The following is a 19,405-nucleotide window of genomic DNA, read 5'->3' on the forward strand; positions in this document are numbered from 1 at the left end:
TCACATTTGTGCAGGAAAGATATGGCTTTCATGAATCATATCGCACAGATTTTTGCTGTTTGAATTTCATGACATTCAGCTCCCTTTTATGTTTGAGTGACAAATTGTCGGTTGATGAAACCATTTCAAATTAGCTTCAGTAAATGTTGGTTGAGGTTATCGGGAGGGGTTCGAAGCATGTAGAATTAATTTTTTGGGTTTGCAGTGGAACTTGGCCGTTCTTATCATATTTACTTACCTTCACAGCGACAAGTTTATGCTATGGTTTGGATTCTCTCTATGACTCTTCGTTGGCTGATCCTCTTGCCTTCAAAAAGGTCTTTTGTGCTACTTCAATATGGTCATGTTGAAATGGTTCCAACTTTTCAAGGGTGTGGAACTTGTCTGTAACTGACTTTTGGAGTTTATAATACTGAGGTAACGTAGTAGGGTCTTAATTGTGTGGCCCCGCATTGTGCACAAATTGTACAGTACCTTAAATTTGAATAGGTATGACACTAAGCCAGCTTCTAAGTATAAAAATGATTTGTTTTTGGTCAACATCGTAGTCCTTGGATAATGGTCACTTGGAACAACTGTCACTGGTATTTGCTCTCAGAGCTTTTGTTTTTCCCCTCACAGTGCATTTGAGAGAGTGGGATGGAATCAAAATGGATGGAAGTGGGTTCTCTTTGTTTGTAAGAGAAAAAAAAGTAGTGAAATGGAAGGGAAATAGGTGGAAACACTTTCCTTTTGTCTTCCTCCAAAGCCTTATTTTTTTTTTCCTCATCTTGAATTGGGGGATGATGGATAGAAAACTTAATTTTGTGTGTTGACAACATTACCCATAGTAGCTGTTTAAAAGTTTAAATGCACTCTTGAGTTAATTACACACTATATTTTCAATGAGAGGGTATGATGGTCATTTGTTGTTCAATATCTTTTCTTTTTATCCATTTTCTTTGCTCTCCCAAACATGGAGAAATAATTTACATTACTTTCTATTACTTTCTGCCCCATACTCTGCCAAATAAGGAGAAAATATTGTCTTTGCATTCCCCTCGTTTCCATTACTAACTTTCTCCCAAACAAAGTCTTATTTTTTTCTTTTTGTTCACTTTCTCTCTCAAATTACTTTAACTAACCACCAAAACTACATGTGTATTTTATGCATAAAGGAAATTCACTGATCTGTTATATTTATGCATGTATCTCATATATTATACACACTGATCTATTCATAAACGTAGGCTGATACATGCACACATACTAAACAATGCACAAATAAAGATGAAATCTGTGGATGCTTGGCCTGGGCTAGTTGGGGGGTGACGTTGTTAGGGATATACTTGCAGCCAAGGACATTAAGTATTATCATGAGAGTAATCAATGTTGAGCTAGTTTGTGTACAATTGTTAAGATTTCTCAAGGTTACATTGTGAAAAGAGCCAATTACTTATAACAAAAGAAGCAACCCAAGGAGAGTTTGAGAGTTCCAAGTGGAGTTGCAGACTAGGATTTCTCAAGGACTTATTATTTATTTATTTTTTTAACACTGGGTATCTATACTTTTGACCGTACTAAATCCCTATGGGCTCATGCAAACTACTCCATCCACATGAGTTAGGCAAACCTTCACCGCATGGTAGGAGGAGTCTTGAGCAACCACAAGGGGCACATAGTGCTTGCACTAACCCACCGCATAGTGTGGTGGGCGCAACATCATATCAACCACATACGGCATGTAGGGCCACATTGACTCCAAATGCATTGTGGTGGGCGTGGCCCCAAAATGCATTGTGGTGGGTATGGCTTGCCAAGAATCTAGCTGAAAAATGCCCTTTGCACACTGTCAACAAGACTTAAAACTGCACCAGACAACCCTAAGAGAGGTTTTTTAAGATGATTTGGTAGGAGCACATGTTTTGAAATCGAGATCTAACTAATACATACCTGATTTTGATTGGATTGGTTAAGCCTTGTGATTGAGTCTAAAATTACAGACTTGATCATGATTGGGTGACTTTGGGTTTATATAGAATCCAAACCAACCTGACCCACGAGCAACTGTAAATACTATGAGGGGAGTCTGTGAAGGATATAAGCTGTTGACAGTAGGCTGTATCTGTGCTTTTAGTTGTAGCTGATTTTTTTTGTTATAACTGTTGTAATGGTTAGTTAGGCGGTTAGGTAGTGCCTTTTTAACTTGCTGTATATAAGGATCAGTTAAGTCTCAATATGTAGGGTGGTGATATCAGTGTTCTAAAATGTTCTAGGCACTGGTCGAGCGCCTGACTGGGGCCTAGCGTCTAGGCAGGGACTAGAAAAACTTTTTTTTTTTTTTAAACATTTTGATGTTATTTTAAAGTAAATTAAAGCTGAAACAACTAGTGAAATAATGAAATTAAGTTTAAGAAAATAAATTGTTGTTTGCCAAGAGCCAACAACAGCAAGAAGCAGCAACAAGAAGTTGTTATAAATATTAAATAACATTAACAAATATTAAAATATAAATAACATTTAACTTGTTTGCTACAAATATTAAAATATTTAAAACATCAATAAATATTCAAACAACAAAATCACACATTAACAAATATTAACATAAATAACAAAAAGAAAAGAAGCAACAGCAAGCAGCAGCAACGCTTGCTGCTTGCTTATTGCTTACCGCAGGGTGAGGAGTGAGGAAGACGAGAGAGAGAGCTGGAAAGTAGAGTAGAATGAAGGTCGGCGGCGAGTCCACTGTTCACGACGGTCGGCGACGGCGACTCCGCAAGAGACGGCAACAGCGTGCGAAGGGAGAGGCTGAGACCAAAAGGGCAAGTGGCGATGACGACTTGGCAAAAGACAGTCGGCGGTGGTGCGTGAGAGAAAGAAGGGGAAATCGACGAGAGAGATAAGAGGTAAGGGAAAACAAAAACCCTAATCAGCCATGCGGTTCACGCGGCTAGGCGGTTGCCTTGGCTGACTAGGCGCCGCCTGGTATCGATTAGCCGGGCCGGCGCCTAAGGGGGCCGATTAGGCCATATTCGCGGCGGTCAGTGTCCGCCTAGTGCCTCGGCATCGCCCAGGCCGAGTTTTAGAACACTGGGTGATATTATTCATTATGTTTCAATAACATTGATCAAGGTATTTTTTCATCTCCTATTTTCTTCTTCTTTCAATTGTGAAGCTCTCGCTTTATAGTATCAGAGCCAAACGACTAACGTCAATGGCTTCAAATCATGATTTCAGTCCGTCCTCCTCATTAATACCTAACTCCTCTTCTATGTTATCGTCGACATCTCAATTCGACTTTATAGTAGTAGCGAAATCCTTTAACTTTGTTTTGATCAAACTCGATTCTGGAAATTATCTGTTCTGGAAAGCTCAAATATTAGCCATGATTAGAGCATTTGACTTGCTGCCATACATCAACAAGTCTCCAGCTTCATCAAAGTACATCAATGATTCAGGAACTTCCGATCGCGAGGCTCAAGTTGTAAATCGTGAATATCTAAATTGGATAAGGTTAGATCAATTACTCTTAGGCTGGTTGTTTTGTATTATTGATAAAGAAGTTTTGGCACAAGTTATTCATTGTGAAACATCTGCTGAAATTTGGAGTGTTCTCGAAAATCTTTACATGCTGAAAATCTTTACATCTGTTGCCAAATCATTCCAATTGAAACAACAGCTTAGATCTATAAGAAAGAATGATTTGTTGATAAATGATTACATGCTGAAAATCAAGACCATAGGACATGCCTTAGTTGCAATTGGAGAACCTTTAAACGACAAAGAGTTACTGATGGCTATATTACATGGATTGGATAGTGATTATGAGACAATTGTGAGTATTATTACAGTCAAATGGATGAAATCAATTTGGAAAAGATTCAATACTTGTTATTGATGCATGAACAAAGGCTTGCTGCCAAGGATACATCTAACTCTTCTATTTCTGGTCTTGATTCTGTAAATGTGAATTTAGCCTCTCAATGGTCTAAAATTTAGAATGGATTGAGTAGAGGAGGTCCAAATAGAGGAGGTAATTCTAGAAGAGGACGAGGATGTGGAAGATTTTCAGGTAGAAGGATTTACTGCCAATTGTGTGGGAAGCCTGGTCATTTTGCAGACCGATGCTATCATAGATTTGATTGGAATTTCCAAAGAAATTTTCCTCCTCAGAATTTTGGTGGTTCACAATTTGGTAGAGGAGGTGGTGTGCCGCAATCTGGTTCCCAGTCATTTATAGCTCATCCCATAGGTTCTAATGAAGCCTACTTGACTGAGCTAGGGTCTCATCCAGGAACTTACTATGGCTATTTGCCCCAATCCTCAAAAACTTCTCAATTTTCTTCTACATCATCTTATCACAATGAACCTTCTTGGATTGTAGACTCCGGAGCTACCAACCACATTACCACTAATCTTAGCAATCTTTCTCTCCTCTCTCCTTACAATGGCAGTGACAAGGTTGCAGTTGGCAACGATAAGAAACTTTTTATTTCTAACATTGGCCTTAGTCCATTGTATACTCAAACTACTCTTTAATCTTTCATTTCTTTGTCTAATGTTCTTCATGTTCCTAACATGAAAAAGAATCTTATTAGTGTTTCTCAACTTATTAAAGATCACAATTTAATTGCTGAGTTTCACTCTGATTCTTGCTTTCTTAAGGACAAGGGATCCGGACAAGTGCTACTTCGAGGGATTCTTAAAGATGGTCTTTACCAGCTCTCACTCCAGCATTTGGTCATGCTGATTCTAGAGCTGTTTTCTTTGTTGAGTCAAGAACACCAGCTTCTAATACTAGTTCTACACATGATCTTTCTTCAAATAAATGTAAAGGACAAGATTTGTCCTCTTTGTCTTCCTTCCATGTATCTTTGAATGTTCATAAAATTGGTCAACAATGGAATGCCAAGGTAGGACATCCTTCATCTCATGTACTTTAGTTGATATTGAATAAAGTTGGTGTTTCTTGTTCAAATTTGAATCTCTCTTTTTTTGATTCTTGTAAAATAGGCAAAATGCATCAACTTCCCTTTGCAAATTGTCAAATTACTGCAAAGGCTCCCTTAGAATTAGTCTATTCAGATATGTGGGGTCTTGCTCTAGTTCTTTCTGCTGAGGGGTTTAAGTATTATAGTCTTTGTTGATGCTTGCACTAGATATACATGGTTATATCTGTTGAAACAAAAATCTGATGCCTTAAGCTGTTTTCAAAACCTTTCATAAACTGCAATACCAATCCAAACTCAAGGCCCTTCAAACTGACAAAAATCTAATTCCTTAGATGTTTTCAAAACCTTTCATAAACTGCAATACCAATCCAAAGTCAAGGCCCTTCAAACTGACAATGGTGGTGAATTTAAAGCCTTTTTACCCTATCATACCTCTTATGGTATTCAACCTCGATTTACTTGTCCTTATACACATCAACAGAATGGTGTAGCAAAACGAAAACACTGACATATAGCTGAAATGGGTCTTACCTTGTTACCCCATGCTCATATGCCCTTAAAGTTTTGGGTAAAAGCATTTTAAACTGCTGTCTTCACCATAAATCTCTTACCTGCATCAACTCTACAGTTTAAGTCTCCATGCGAGACTTTTTTTAACAAACAGCCTAATTACATGCAATTGCAACCATTTGGATGTTCTTGTTTTCCTTTTCTTTGACCTTATAACAAGCATAAATTTCAATTTCATTCTACCAAATGTGTGTTTCTCGGTTATAGTCATGTTCAAGCTGGATATCGGTGCTTGCATCTTTCGGGAAAGGTATATGTGTCAAGACATGTTCAGTTTAATGCTGATGAATTTCCCTTTCCTCAATTGTTTCCTAACTCATCTACTCACTCCCCTCAGATAAATTCTTTTGGTCAGCCTACTTATGTTCTTCGTTCTATTCAGTCCTTTCCTAGCAATTCTTCCAACTCTCGAGTAGCACAGTCCTCTATCTTAACTCCTAATGATTCTTTACATGTTGACTCTTCTCAAGATACAATTGCACAGTGTTGTTAAAGGCGCGCCTAGGCGCAAGGCCCCTCAAGGCCCAGCCATCTCGCCTTGCCATGCCCAGGCGAGGCGAGATCCAGCCAGGTGCGCCTAGGCCCTTCAGGCGCACCTCCCTTAGGTGCACATCCATCAGGCGCAATTGATTTTTCAGCATTTTTTATTTTTTAAACATTCTTCTTCTTCTTCCGCTATTGCTAAACTTCTTCTTCTTCCGCTGCTGCTAAACTTCTTCTTCTTCCACTGCTGCTAAACTTCGTCTTCTTCTTCTTCTTCTTCTTATTACGCTGCTGCTATTGCTAGCCTGCTTCTTTTTCTTCTTCTTTTCCTCTGCTTCTTCTTCTTCTTTCTTACGCTGCTGCTACTTCTTCTCTTCCTCTTGTTCTTGTTCTTCTTCAGTTCCTTTTTTTTTTTTAATTTTTATTTGTTGATGCCTGCTGCTGCTTCTTCTTGAAGTATGTTTATATTGTGATTTATTTAATATATGTCGAATTCTTGAACTTTTTGATAACATAAATGTTGATATGTGATTAGGATCTATTTTATGACTTATTATTCAATTAAGAAGTATATTTTTCTTTCTTCTTAGTCAGCGTGCGCCTTGCACCTGCCAGGCGCGCGCCTCGCCTTGCACCTCAGGCTCCAAGACCCTTTGCGCCTTAGTGCACCTTGGGCCTTTAATAACACTGCAACTGCAGATTATTTAGTACCTAATTGTACTAATCAATTGCCACCTTTGCCACGATCATCTAATTTAAAAACTGTTCTTGCCTGTTTAGTTCATCCTATGATTACTAGATTTAAGCCTAAACATTTGGTTGTTTCTTCACCTCATGCTTTAGTAAGTTCTTCTGAACCCAATTCTGTTCAAGAGGTTTTCTTAGACTCTAAATGGGATGGTGCTATGAATGATGAGTATTCAACGCTTCAAAGAAATAAAACATGGGATTTGGTTCCATTTTCATTTGACATGAATTTGATTGATTGCAAGTGGGTTTTCTTCAAAATTTTGGAATTGATTATGTTGAGACCTTTAGTCCTGTTGTAAAGGCTCCTACCATCAGGGTTTTGTTCTCCTTAGCTATCTCTTTTGGTTGGGACATTGAACAAATTGATGTAAATAATACTTTCTTAAATGGTGATCTAAATGAAGCAGTTTTTATGACTCAACCAGAAGGATTTGTTAATCCAGATTTTCCCACACATGTATGTAGATTGAAAAAGTCTCTTTATGGATTTAAACAAGCTCCTAGAGCTTGGTACACAAAGTTGAAGTCAGCCTTACAAGATTGGGGTTTCAAGAAGGCACTTTCTGATGCTTCACTTTTCATTAAGAGAAACTCATGTGCTGTTTGTCTTGGTGTATGTGGATGACATTCTTGTAACTGGTTTAGATTCTTTAGCTTTACAAGTGTGCATATATGATCTGGACACACATTTTACTCTCAAAACTCTAGGATCGGTTAATTATTTCCTAGGGTTTGAAGCATATCGAAATCCCACTAGTATATATCTTACACAGTCTAAATACACCTTGGATTTATGGAAAAAGACTTAAATGCAAGATTGTAAACCGTGTAGCACAGCTATGACTTCGAGTATATCCTTGACATATGAGGGTGAGATGTTTTCGGATCCATCTTTCTACAGAACTATTGTTGGTTCTCTTCAATACCTAACGTACACCCGGCTTGATATAGCCTTTATAGTTAACAAGTTAAGTCATTTTCTCTCTTCTCCAAGGAAACAACATTGGCTGGCTTGTAAAGGATTGTTGTGGTATCTTAAAGGAACTGTTAATTTTGGTCTAGTGTTCACTCCATCTCCCATGAATTTGTCCTTCATGTAGGGTGTAAGGTGACTAGGAGATCAACCAGTGGATTGTGTGTATTCTTTGGTTGCAATTTGTTAATTTGGGGTTTCAAATTACAGTCAGTAGTTGCCAGATCAGTGGGTGAAGTAGAATATAGGGTAGTTGCCCAAGGTGTAATCGAGATTTTGTGGCTAAAGTCACCGTTATCCGAGTTAGGCTATCCTTGGTACTCAAACTCCAGTTCTTTGGTGCGACAATTTAACAGTTAAAAGTATGGTTTCGAACCTTGTATTTCATTCGAGAACAAAGCACATTGAGATTGATGTGCATTTTGTGAGAGAAAATGTTGAAAATGGAGATGTTGATATTCGGTACGTGCCTACACTTCATCAAGTGGCCGATATTTTTACAAAAGGGTTATCTAGGGATAGATTTGTGTTTTTATGTACCAAGCTGGGTTTCAAGAGGTCAGTTATGTCTAACGTCAACACTGATCCTTCTGCTATTATAACATAAAGTCTGTTGCCTACAAGTACTATAGAATCTATTTTATCTTCATCTATGGATCTTGATTTGAGGGGGAATGTGAAGGATATAAGCTGTTGGTAGCAGGCTGTATTTGTGCTCGTAGTTGTAGTTGATTATTTTTGTTATAACTGTTGTAATGGTTAGTTAGGCAGTTAGGCAACGCCTATCTAACTTGTTGTATATAAGGATTTGTTAATTCTCATGATGTTGGGTGGTGATATTATTCATTCTGTTTCAATAGCATTGATCGAGGTATTTTTTCATCTCTTGTTTTCTTCTTCTTTCAATTGTGAAGCTCTCGCTTCAGAGTCAGGGGACCCTTAGCAAAGTTGCCCCGTGATAAAATGTGTACTTGTAAGTGTCATGACCCCAGTGGTATACTTGTAATTAGGCTATCATTGAATAAGCTAGATGTGTAAATGTAAAAACAAAAGCAATAACTAGGGCAAACAGAGGAGAAAGAGAATCGTGAACTAAATTTAGATATTAGAATGATCAATCGAATACTTGAAACCAGAAGAGCCGCTGATTATATACTCAGCGATTGAACAGAAAGGCGCTCAACAGAAAGGGCGCTCAAACATAAGTTGGGCAAACATAGAAATAACTGTAAAGAAATAGACTAGCTAGGACTACCAATATAAACAACAAGCAACATAATTATAAGAAGAGAAAATGCAACACAAAACAATAAGTAGAAAGTATAGCTTCAGGTAACATTTCCTTTCACATTCTTCCTCAATTGTGACTCCTCTCCATCAGGTTGTTTGCTTGAGGCTGACTGTATAGGAGACTCCTTGAGATTGAGCCTCTCACATAGAAACCTGAATCTGCTGCTAGGTAGTCCTTTAGTAAAAATATCAGCCAACTGATGTAAGGAAGGCACATACCGAATGTCAACAACACCATTTTCAACTTTTTCTCTCACAAATTGAACATCAATTTCAATGTGTTTGGTGCGAGAGTAGAATATTGGGTTTTCAGCAATACTCTTTGCAGCCATATTATCACTCCACACTATAGGAGTAGAACCATAACTATAACCCAACTCTGAAAACAGTGATTGCAGCCATAAGATTTTGGTTACCCCTTGAGCTATAGCTCTATTTTCGGCCTCTCCAACTAATCGAGCCACTACTGTTTGCTTCCGGGAGCTCCAAACAATCAGGCTCTGACCAAGAAGAACACATGTTCCACTTGTAGATCTCCTGCTGACTTTGCAGCCAGCATGATCCGCATCTGTATAGACTACCAAAGGTAAATCAAGAGGAGCTGGTGCAAAGAACAAACCTAGACCCAAGGTACCCTTGATATATTGTAGAAGCCTTTTGCAAGCTACCTAGCGTTGCTGTTTAGGTGAAGACAAGAACTGATTGAGTTTGTTTACAACAAACGACAAATCTGGTCTAGTATATGTCAAATATTGAAAGGAGCAAATGATAATACGATAAAGTGATGGATTATCAAACACTTCACCCTCATCAGTTAAGGAATTAGAGGAATTCATAGGTGTGTTACTCGGTTTACAATCCATCATACCAACCTTTCCCATCAAATCCAGTGCATATTTGGACTGAGTAAGACAAATTCCGGCACGAGTTCGATGAGCTTCAAACCCAAGCAAATAATGCATTGAACCTAAGGTCTTGAGTGCAAAATCCTTATCCAAAGCATGAATAAAATCTGAAAGAGCTTGAGAATCTAAACCAGTCAACAAAATATCATCTACATAGATCAAGACAAATAGGACAAATTGAAGGGTGCGTTTAATAAACAGAGATGCATCAGACATTGCTCTCACAAAACCCCATGACTGAAGAGCTAACCGCAACTTTGTATACCAGGCTCTAGGGGCTTATTTAAGCCTATAAAGAGACTTCCTTAACTTGCAAACATGTGAGGGATAATTTACATCCACAAACCCCTTAGGCTAAGACATATAGACCTCCTCTGTCAAGTCGCCATTCAAAAATGCATTATTGATAGCCACTTGTTGAATATCCCAACCAAAGGTAACTGCTAAAGTGAACAAAACCTGTACTGTCGGAGCTTTAATCATTGGATTGAAAGTCTCCATATAGTCCACTCCAGGTGTTTGAAGAAACTCCTTGGCTACCAACCGAGTCTTGAATTTGAGAACTAATCCATCAGGGTTGTATTTAACTCTATACACCCATTTACACCCAATGAGGTTCATACTGTCAGAGTATGGAACCAACTCCCAAGTACCATTATGTTTCAATGCTGTAAATTCCTCCGTCATAGCTTTAACCCATCTTGGCTCTAAGAAGGCCTCATGTACAGAACTAGGAACTAAGGAACTGGTTAGGGCATGAGGAGAAGTTAATTGAAGTCGTTTGGCCTTGGATCTGGTAAGCATAGGATGAATAGAAGGTTGAGGAGAAGCTGTGTATTTAGGTATACATGGTATAGGTTGAGAACAAGGCTAAGGTATAGACAAACTTAATACAAGTTGAGGATGAATAGGAGAACTAGAAACCTGATTGGAAAGAGACCTTGTGGATTGAGAAGAGATTGAGTTTGATAAGGAAGAGGACTCGAGTTGTGCTACTTTAGGAGGGGTTGACCAAGGAATAGACTCAGAAATATGAAGTTGAAAAACTAGGAGAACAGGGATTAGAAATAGAACTAGAAGAAAACAACGAGATGAATGGAAAATCATCAGGATTAAACTGAACATGCCGAGAAACATAAATTCGGCCAGATGGATGCAAGCACTTGTATCCTGCTTGTGCATGATTATACCCAATGAAAACATATTTGGTAGAATGAAACTCAAATTTGTGCTTGTTATAAGGGTGCAAATAAGGAAAGCAAGCGCAACCAAAGGGTTGTAACATCAAGTAATTAGGTTGTTTGTGAAAGAGAAGCTCGAATGGAATTTGGAATTTAAGAGTAGAAGAAGGTAACAAATTGATTGTGTATACTGCCATTTGGAAGGCTTCAACCCAAAATTTTAGTGCCATATGAGAGTGTGATAACGAGGTTAACCCCATTTTTGCAATGTGCCTATGTTTACATTTGGCTACCCCATTTTGCTGATGGGTGTAAGGACATGTGAATTGAGGTTGGATCCCATAGCTATGAAGATAGGGTAAAACCACCTTAAACTCTCCCCCATTATCAGTTTGTAAAGCCTTAAGCTTGGTTTGAAATTGGACTTCAACAAGTTTATGAAAGATTTTGAAAACGGAGAGGGCATCTGATTTAAATTTCAATGGGTATAGCCATGTATATCGTGAATAAAGTATCCACAAATATGATGTAATACCGATATCCTTCAACGGAGAAAATAGGAGATGCACCCCACAAATCAAAGTAGACTAATTCAAGAGGCTTAGTGACTGTAATTGGACAATCAACAAAAGGTAATTGACTAAGTTTACCAGCTTTACAAGAATCACAAAACACAACTCTTGAGGGCATTTGTAGCGAATTTTCCCATGCAGAAGTGCTATCTTGAGGACACATGGAAGTGTTGCCAAGAAGAGACTAGGAAGTACATACGAGGATGTTCCAAGCCAAATTTGTTGTAAAGCTGTTTGGGCTGGATGAGCACAAGTCTCAGAGGAAATCATGGTTGGCGAAGGGTTTTCTTAAGCTAGTACAATTGGAACCATCAAGAATTATTAATACATCTATTGGTGTTTTAAAACCCTTCTCTTGAGTGGTGTGGCAAATAATTATTGCAACTGTTTGGAGAATGTGACTGCTACAATGTGGCACGTGTGAGAAAATGCTTGTAGAATTGAATTGGATAGTGCTATGAAATCTTAATGCAGTAGGATGGGGAGTTAAGACTTCAAAATGTTGGGGTTGGAATGATGATTGATTATGGTTGTGGTGGTGGGATGGGGCTAGAGGTGGTAATCAAGTTGGGCTTGGGGGTGGTTAGGGATGACGAGATAATTGCCTATGGCTGAGGATGATGGTAGATTTTATGGTTGGAGGTGGGAATGTGCATATGTGCATTTCATAGCAGGAGGTCATAGGGTAAGAATTAAGTGTTATGATTGGTGTGCAGTTGGGGCTCAAATAGGGGTAAGGTGTAATAGGTTGGGGTGCTTGGATGTGGCAGTTGCTTTGACTGAGATGGCTGGCTTGATGGTTGAGTTGGGGGGCTGGAGTTGGTGAGGACTTTGATGGGCTTGGTGGTGAATTAGTTTTAGTTGGGCATGGGGATTGGTAGTTTAGGAAGAGTAAGGATGGACAATGGTGGTGATTTTTGTTCTAGAGATAAGGAATAGGAATGAAGTTGTATTGGTCAATGAATTTGCTGGTTGTAGTGTCAGATGTGGTGTTCGAAGCTAGTGTGGTTGTGGAGTAGGAGCTGGAGCTCATTGGAGCTATGTGGAAAGTGATGAAAGACGTGGTGGAAGAGAGGGTGGGAGGAAGAAGTCTAGAGAGAGGAGCAAGAAAGACCTTGAGAAACTAGGAAAAAAGAGGGACATTTCTCTTAATACCTTTGTTTAGAAAAAAATCACACTAGCAGTATTCACATGGAAGTTTAGAATCACAACTAAAGTTCTAGGACACACTGATTTTCAGCCCAACTACAGGGCATTAATTTGCCCATGTTTGTATTACATATGGGAGTATAGCCCTTGTTTCACAAGATTTATGTGGACAAAACAGTGAATATTAGAAAAATCATTGTAAAAATTGTTTAAACGAACTCACATTTTTTTTTTTCTATTTTTATGTGCACTTTTCAGTTGGATTGCATTTGTCACAAGGTCATTAATTTATGCTCTTGCTTAATTTGTTCTTCTGGATTTCACAAATATGCTTTGTTGTTTCAGAAAAATTATATTGTCTTGAAAGAAGATGATATACGCCAGCGTCAAGAAGATGATATCACAACAGTTTCCACCATTCTGTCCATCTCAAAAGTAGCTGCAAGCATTCTACTTCGACACTATCATTGGTAAACTTTTTATGTTCTGTTATTCCTCTGGTCTTTGTGGACACCAGCAGCAGATTGTTCATCTTTTTTCTTTCTTAAATCCTGCCTCCTATTGCGGACGTTGTGTCACGGCAGCCATTCATATTAGCGGTCATTTTAATTTTTTGCTGTAATTTGTAGCTATTTACTGTTGCATTTATTAGCTATTGCTATATTTTCTAGAGAGGTTGTTAGTTGTTTGTTAGCCATAGCTTGCCACGTGTAAAGGGGCTTGGATAGGACAAACTATATTGTTACAACCGTTGGGCAAGAGGGGATCTCTTGTGGTAGTGCCTACCCTATGAAGTATATCACCTTCCAAGTCTCTCTTGGAAAGGTATCTGAAATGAATATGAGATTTATGAATTTTTCCCTACATCTCTCTGTCTCTGTCTCTCTCTTTCTAAATTCTTTTAATTATCTCCCATCTCTTCGTTCTTCTGCAAACTTGATTGCATCTCCTAAATTCTCATTGAATTCGGAGTGCCGTCACCCATTTCCGTGACAAATTGGTATCAGAGCATTGGTTTTTGGCCGAAGCTACTAGGTGGTCGCGATGGCGAAAGGAACTTGCATGAAAAACTTCGAGACATAGTTGCAGCAAGTCAGCTCAACTGTGTCAGATGTCCAAAGTAGGATTGACCAACTGGAGATTGGTGGAGAAAGGAACCATGAGGTGATCATGGCGATGGATCGCAAGCTGAAAGGTTCGTTGGAGGGAATGGAGCAGAGACTAGAAGGGTCCATGGCGAGGCTGCGAGAAGACATGGGGGCGCAAATGCAACAATTCATGATCATGTTCACTCGCCAAAACGCGGTAAGAATGGCTCCTGATTTTCCTCCACGAGAAAGAGAAGAGTCCATTTTACCGAGGAATGGAACGAATAGGATGGAAGGGACCTTGGAGATTGAGGTAGATCCTGAGAAGGATTGGAGGGAGCTATGGGCAGAGAAAGGAACGAGCAGCCTCGTGCCCATCCCCCAGGGTTTTCCATGCCCCAGATGGAGATACCGACATTTAAAGGGGTTAACCCCCGGTGGTGGTTGTGGAAATGCGAGGGGATATTCAATTGGCACAGCATACCTAGGGGCTAGAGGGTGACGTTAGCCATTGCTTACTTCAATGAAGCAATTGATGCTTGGTTCCAGGGGTGCCTTAGTGTGAGGGAAGACTACACATGGGAGGAGTTTTCTGAAAAATTGGGTGAGCGATTCGGGGAGAGGAGTATGGTGGATATGATATAAGAGTTTAATAAGCTTAAGCACACAAGGAGCATAGGGGCTTATTTGCAAAGGTTTGAGGAATTAAGATTGTTCATGATTTGCCACAATCCCCACTTATCAGAAGCTTACTTTGTGTCGAGCTTCATGAGTGGTCTGAGTGAGGAGTTACGTCCAATGGTTAAGATGATGAGACCAAGGACAGTGGAGCAAGCCTCTGAAAGTGATCGACTACAAGAAATGTCAGTAGAAGCATTAATGAAGAAGCAGGGACATCAACAAAGAGGAGTAGTGTTGGGAACAAACCCTGTTAGGGGAAGGAACTATCATCGGGGTATGGCAAAAGGTAACCAAGGAGTGAGGACCGTAAGAGGCTCAAGCTCAGTTCCCCACGGGGAGCAGTTAAGAGAGCAAAGAAGATTGGCTGGTCTCTATTTTCAATGTGGTGACAAGTACCACATTGGGCATCAATGTAAGAGGCAGATTCCGCTTCTAGAAGGGGATGAGGAGGAGGGTCCCAAGAAAGCAGAGGAAGAGGGCACGGGGGAGGATGGAGAGAAAGATAATAGGGAGATCTCAATTCATGCTCTGAAGGGGGTAGCTAACAATAAAATCATCAAGGTAGAGGGGCAAACTAACACGTGCAATTTGATGATTTTAATTGATAGTGGGAGTACCCACAACTTTCTTGATGAAAGCACGACCAAAAGACTCAGGTGTCAGCTCACGGGAACCTCACCCTTGAGCGTGACAATGGCTAATGGAAGTCAAGTGATGAGTAATTTAGCCTGTAATGGCTTTGGGTGGGAGATGCAAGGAGAAAGGTTTGAGGCAGACTTGAGGTTGCTGTAATTAGGGGGTTGTGATGTAGTGCTTGTGTAACACCTCCTCGATTCAAGTATCACAGGTAGGTATACACCTAATTGCCCAAGAGGTGTTAGGAAACCCTAAGCAGCGAAAACCATGGATCGAACCTGCCAGAAAGTTTGAAAGGGTTTCCCATATAAGCAAAACATGTACAAGCCATTCATTACGATGGAGTTTAAGTCTAACATAAGAAAAAGAAGTATGATCTCCAAATAATTACAACACTTTTGAATAGAATTACATAAAACAACAGAAAAGTATTAAACGTCCATAGTTTCTTTCCCGTTTGCCTCGCTCGCCTCCTTAGCTCTTGACATACCAAACATACCTGGAACGCGGAACGTTCCAGGGGCATCAACCCAAGTTAGATTACAAGAATCTAAGTGAGATGGTTTTAAGAAAGAAATAGATCATGTATGAAATGCAAGTATGCAAAATGGAACCCCCTTTGTGGAAGCCATGTCAGGGTGTTGCAATCACCCTCACGCATGCCATGCTCACCTCAAACACGCATATGTGACTCCAAGAGCCACTCATGGTGGCCATTGGCTTGCCACAAACAATCACATGCCATGAAGTGATGAAACAAGTAAAGTAACATGCTAAACAAAGAGAGCAAGTGAGTAGGTCCACATTCAACACATATGATTCAAGAAATGATCAATATGAAGTACAAACAATGTAAGAAACCACTCACACTTGCTATAGGTCTTGACGGTTCACCGTTTATACGAATTTTAGCCTGATTTAGCTGCAGTTTCATACAGTTTGAGTCACGAAATCAAGATATTTTTACATATAATCATAAGGATTGATGTAAGAAGTAAAAGTACAAAATTACAGAGGAAAAGACCCTGCCACGTGCCCTCACGCGCCACCAGAAGGGTGGCCACGCGCAGCTGCGGCTGGCGCGTGTGATGCACGCGCCGTCTCCTTTCTTCTTACAGATTTTACACCAGAAATTAAAACGGCTATATGTCATTCATTTTAACCCCGATTCACCTTCCGTTTGAACCTATGGACTCCCCTTTCAGTGCTCTACGATCCTACGAAAAGAAAATTGACTTACTTTTTCGATTTTCTTTTCGTTTTCGCGATTTTCCGACCAGGTCTCTCTATCCTTTCTTTTTTGCTTTTTCTTGCACTTGCTTGCTTTCTTTCTCCTTAGCTTCACGTGGCCTCTCCTCCTCCCCTTTATATAGCCTTCCAAATTCCAAATCTTCAATATTTCTCTTAGCCTCCAAGTTAACCCATTTTTTCTACCCTAGCAATTATTACAACTTTGAAATTTTCCTCCCTTTGATACTATCTTCCAATGCAAGCCTCTATGCTTTCCAATCCTAGGCCTCCAAATACACCTTCAAGATAAGCTCTATCATCTTCTTCCTTTGCAAGCAAATCCTAGCCAATTATAGTCTTCCAAGTTTAAGCTTTTAGGGTAAAATAATCATTACAATCACAAGACTTTAAATTCTCAAACCAATCCTATCTCTCCAGCACAAGACTTCTAGGATAAGGAATCATTATTGCATTCATTCCTTTTGTTGGAAATAAGTTATCCCTTTTACAAGTTGTGATATTTGCACTCGGGTTCGGTTTAATACCCTAAAACCATTCATGTTTACACTCTAATTCTAAATTTCCATTTGAAACACTTTATTGTAACATCCAAGCTTTACATTAAATTCTGGGGTTAGTATGGACACCAAATAACCCAACTGGAGTTCTACTATATACGGGAGTACTGGGCCTGGTGGGACTTGCTGTATGACGGGAACAACCACGTCAAGGAAATTTCCTAGAGCATCAACAAGTTGCATAACGCGTCCCTGAAGCACCGTAGTCCACCATCCCGTAAGCCTCGCTCGCCTCCTTAGTTCCTGACATTCCAAACATACCTGGAATGCAGAACGTTCCAGGGGCATCAACCCAAGTTAGATTACAAGAATCTAAGTGAGATGGTTTTAAGAAAGAAATAGATCAGGTATGAAATCCAAGTATGCAAAATGGAACCCCCTTTGTGGAAGCCATGACAGGGTGTTGCAATCACCCCCGCGCACGCCATGCTCACATCAAACACGCATATGTGACTCCAAGAGCCACTCATGGCGGCCACTAGCTTGCCACAAACAACCACATGCCATGAAGTGATGAAACAAGTAAAGTAACATGTTAAACAAATAGAGCAAATGAGTAGGTCCACATTCAATACAAATGATTCAAGTATCATGGGTAAGGGGGCATTACCCTACCCATGATTTGGAGCTTGCGGCGATTGTGTTTGCCTTAAAACTCTAGCGGCATTATTTGTATGGAAAAAAAATTGAGGTCTTCACGGATTATAAAAGCTTGAAGTATCTGTTCTCCCAGAAAGACTTGAACATGAGGCAGCGGCGGTGGATGGAGTTTCTGAAGGATTATGATTGTTTGCTTCAGTACCATCCCGGAAAGGCAAATGTTGTGGTCGATGCATTGAGTAGAAAAGAGCCTGCCTTGATGGCCAATTTGATGACTCGGGAGTGGGAATTGGTGGAGGCTTTTGGCCAGTTAGCGGTAAATGTAATTCCTAAAGAAATTTCTATTTATGTCGCTAGCCTAGTGGTTCATTCTCAACTGTTAGAACAAGTTCGGTAAGCCACTAAGGAAGACTCGAGACTGAAACTGTGGGTTGACGACCAAGGGTAGGTCAAGAATCCAAGTTTTAGTTTCTCAGATGGCATACTACGGTTTGCCAACAAAGTTTTTGTACCTAGAGTAAGGGAATTGAGGCAAACTGTACTAGACGAAGCTCATAGAGACAAATATACGATTCATCTTGGTGCTACGAAAATGTACAGGGAATTGAAAAAAGTATATTGGTTGCTGGGAATGAAAAAGGATGTGGCGCGACAAGTGGCTCGGTGTGATACCTGTCAAAGAATCAAAATTGAGCACCAAAGACTGGCTGGAAAGTTGCAACCTCTGGAAATTCCCGAGTGGAAGTGGGAGCATATTACTATGGACTTCGTAACAGGATTACCAAAAGGACCGTCAAGGAATGATGCGATTTGGGTGATTGTGGACAGACTGACAAAGTCTGCTCACTTTTTGTCAATGAGGACAGGACAACCTGTTAGTAAGCTAGCTCAACTGTACATAAAGGAAATTGTCAGACTACATGGGGTACCAGTCAGCATTGTCTCTGATATAGATCCAAGATTTACCTCTCGATTTTGGAGAAGCTTGCAAGAGTGTCTGGGAACATGCTTGCAGATGAGTACTGCATACCATCCACAAATAGATGGCCAGTCGGAATGAACCATCCAAACCTTGGAAGACATGCTGAGAGCGTGTGTAATTGACTTCTCAAAGGGATGGGAAGAACATTTGCCTTTAATTGAGTTCGCATATAATAACAGTTTCCATAGCAGTGTTGGAATGGTCCCCTACGAAGCTCTCTACGGTTGAAAATGCAGAACTCCTCTATGCTGGACAGAAGTAGGAGAAGGGCGAATAACAGGACCTGAAATTGTGCAGCAGACAAATGAGAAAATCAAGATAATTCGAGAACGGATCAAAATGGCTCAGAGTAGACAAAAAAGTCTTATGCAGACCACTGGAGAAGGGACTTAGAGTTTCAACCAGGCGATAAAGTATATTTGAAGATCATACATTCTCAAGTAATATCCCAAGGAAAGAAGAAAGGGAAGTTGAGCCCTAAATACATCAGACCATATGAGATCTTGGAGCGAGTCGAGGTAGTTGCTTATCGTTTGGCATTACCTCTGACAATGTCCAACATACATAATGTTTTCCATTTCTCACGACTCCGGAAACATGAACTTGATCCTACCCAGAAGATTCCTGTAGAGGCTATTGAGCTACGAGAAGATTTAACCTATCCTGAAGAACCAGTTGAAATTTTGGATACAAAGGAACAAGTGCTAAGGAACAAAACGATACCATTAGTGAAAGTCCTGTGGAGACATCACAACATTGAGGAAGCTACTTGGGAAAGAGAAGAAGAAATTCGGCAAAATTATCCA

General features: G+C 39.9%; 1 protein-coding gene across 1 annotated transcript in view; it reads left to right on the top strand.

Moving 5' to 3' along the window:
- LOC127787898 (probable E3 ubiquitin-protein ligase ARI7) overlaps positions 1–19,405 on the top strand; it is a 72,184-nt gene that overhangs the window by 689 nt on the left and 52,090 nt on the right. The window contains exon 3 of the mRNA XM_052315965.1: positions 13,150–13,274. Coding sequence (XP_052171925.1) covers positions 13,150–13,274 — 125 coding nt within the window. The remainder of the gene's footprint in view (positions 1–13,149; positions 13,275–19,405) is intronic.

This window comes from Diospyros lotus, chromosome 13 (genome assembly GCF_014633365.1).
Source record: "Diospyros lotus cultivar Yz01 chromosome 13, ASM1463336v1, whole genome shotgun sequence".
Classification (NCBI taxonomy): domain Eukaryota; kingdom Viridiplantae; phylum Streptophyta; class Magnoliopsida; order Ericales; family Ebenaceae; genus Diospyros; species Diospyros lotus.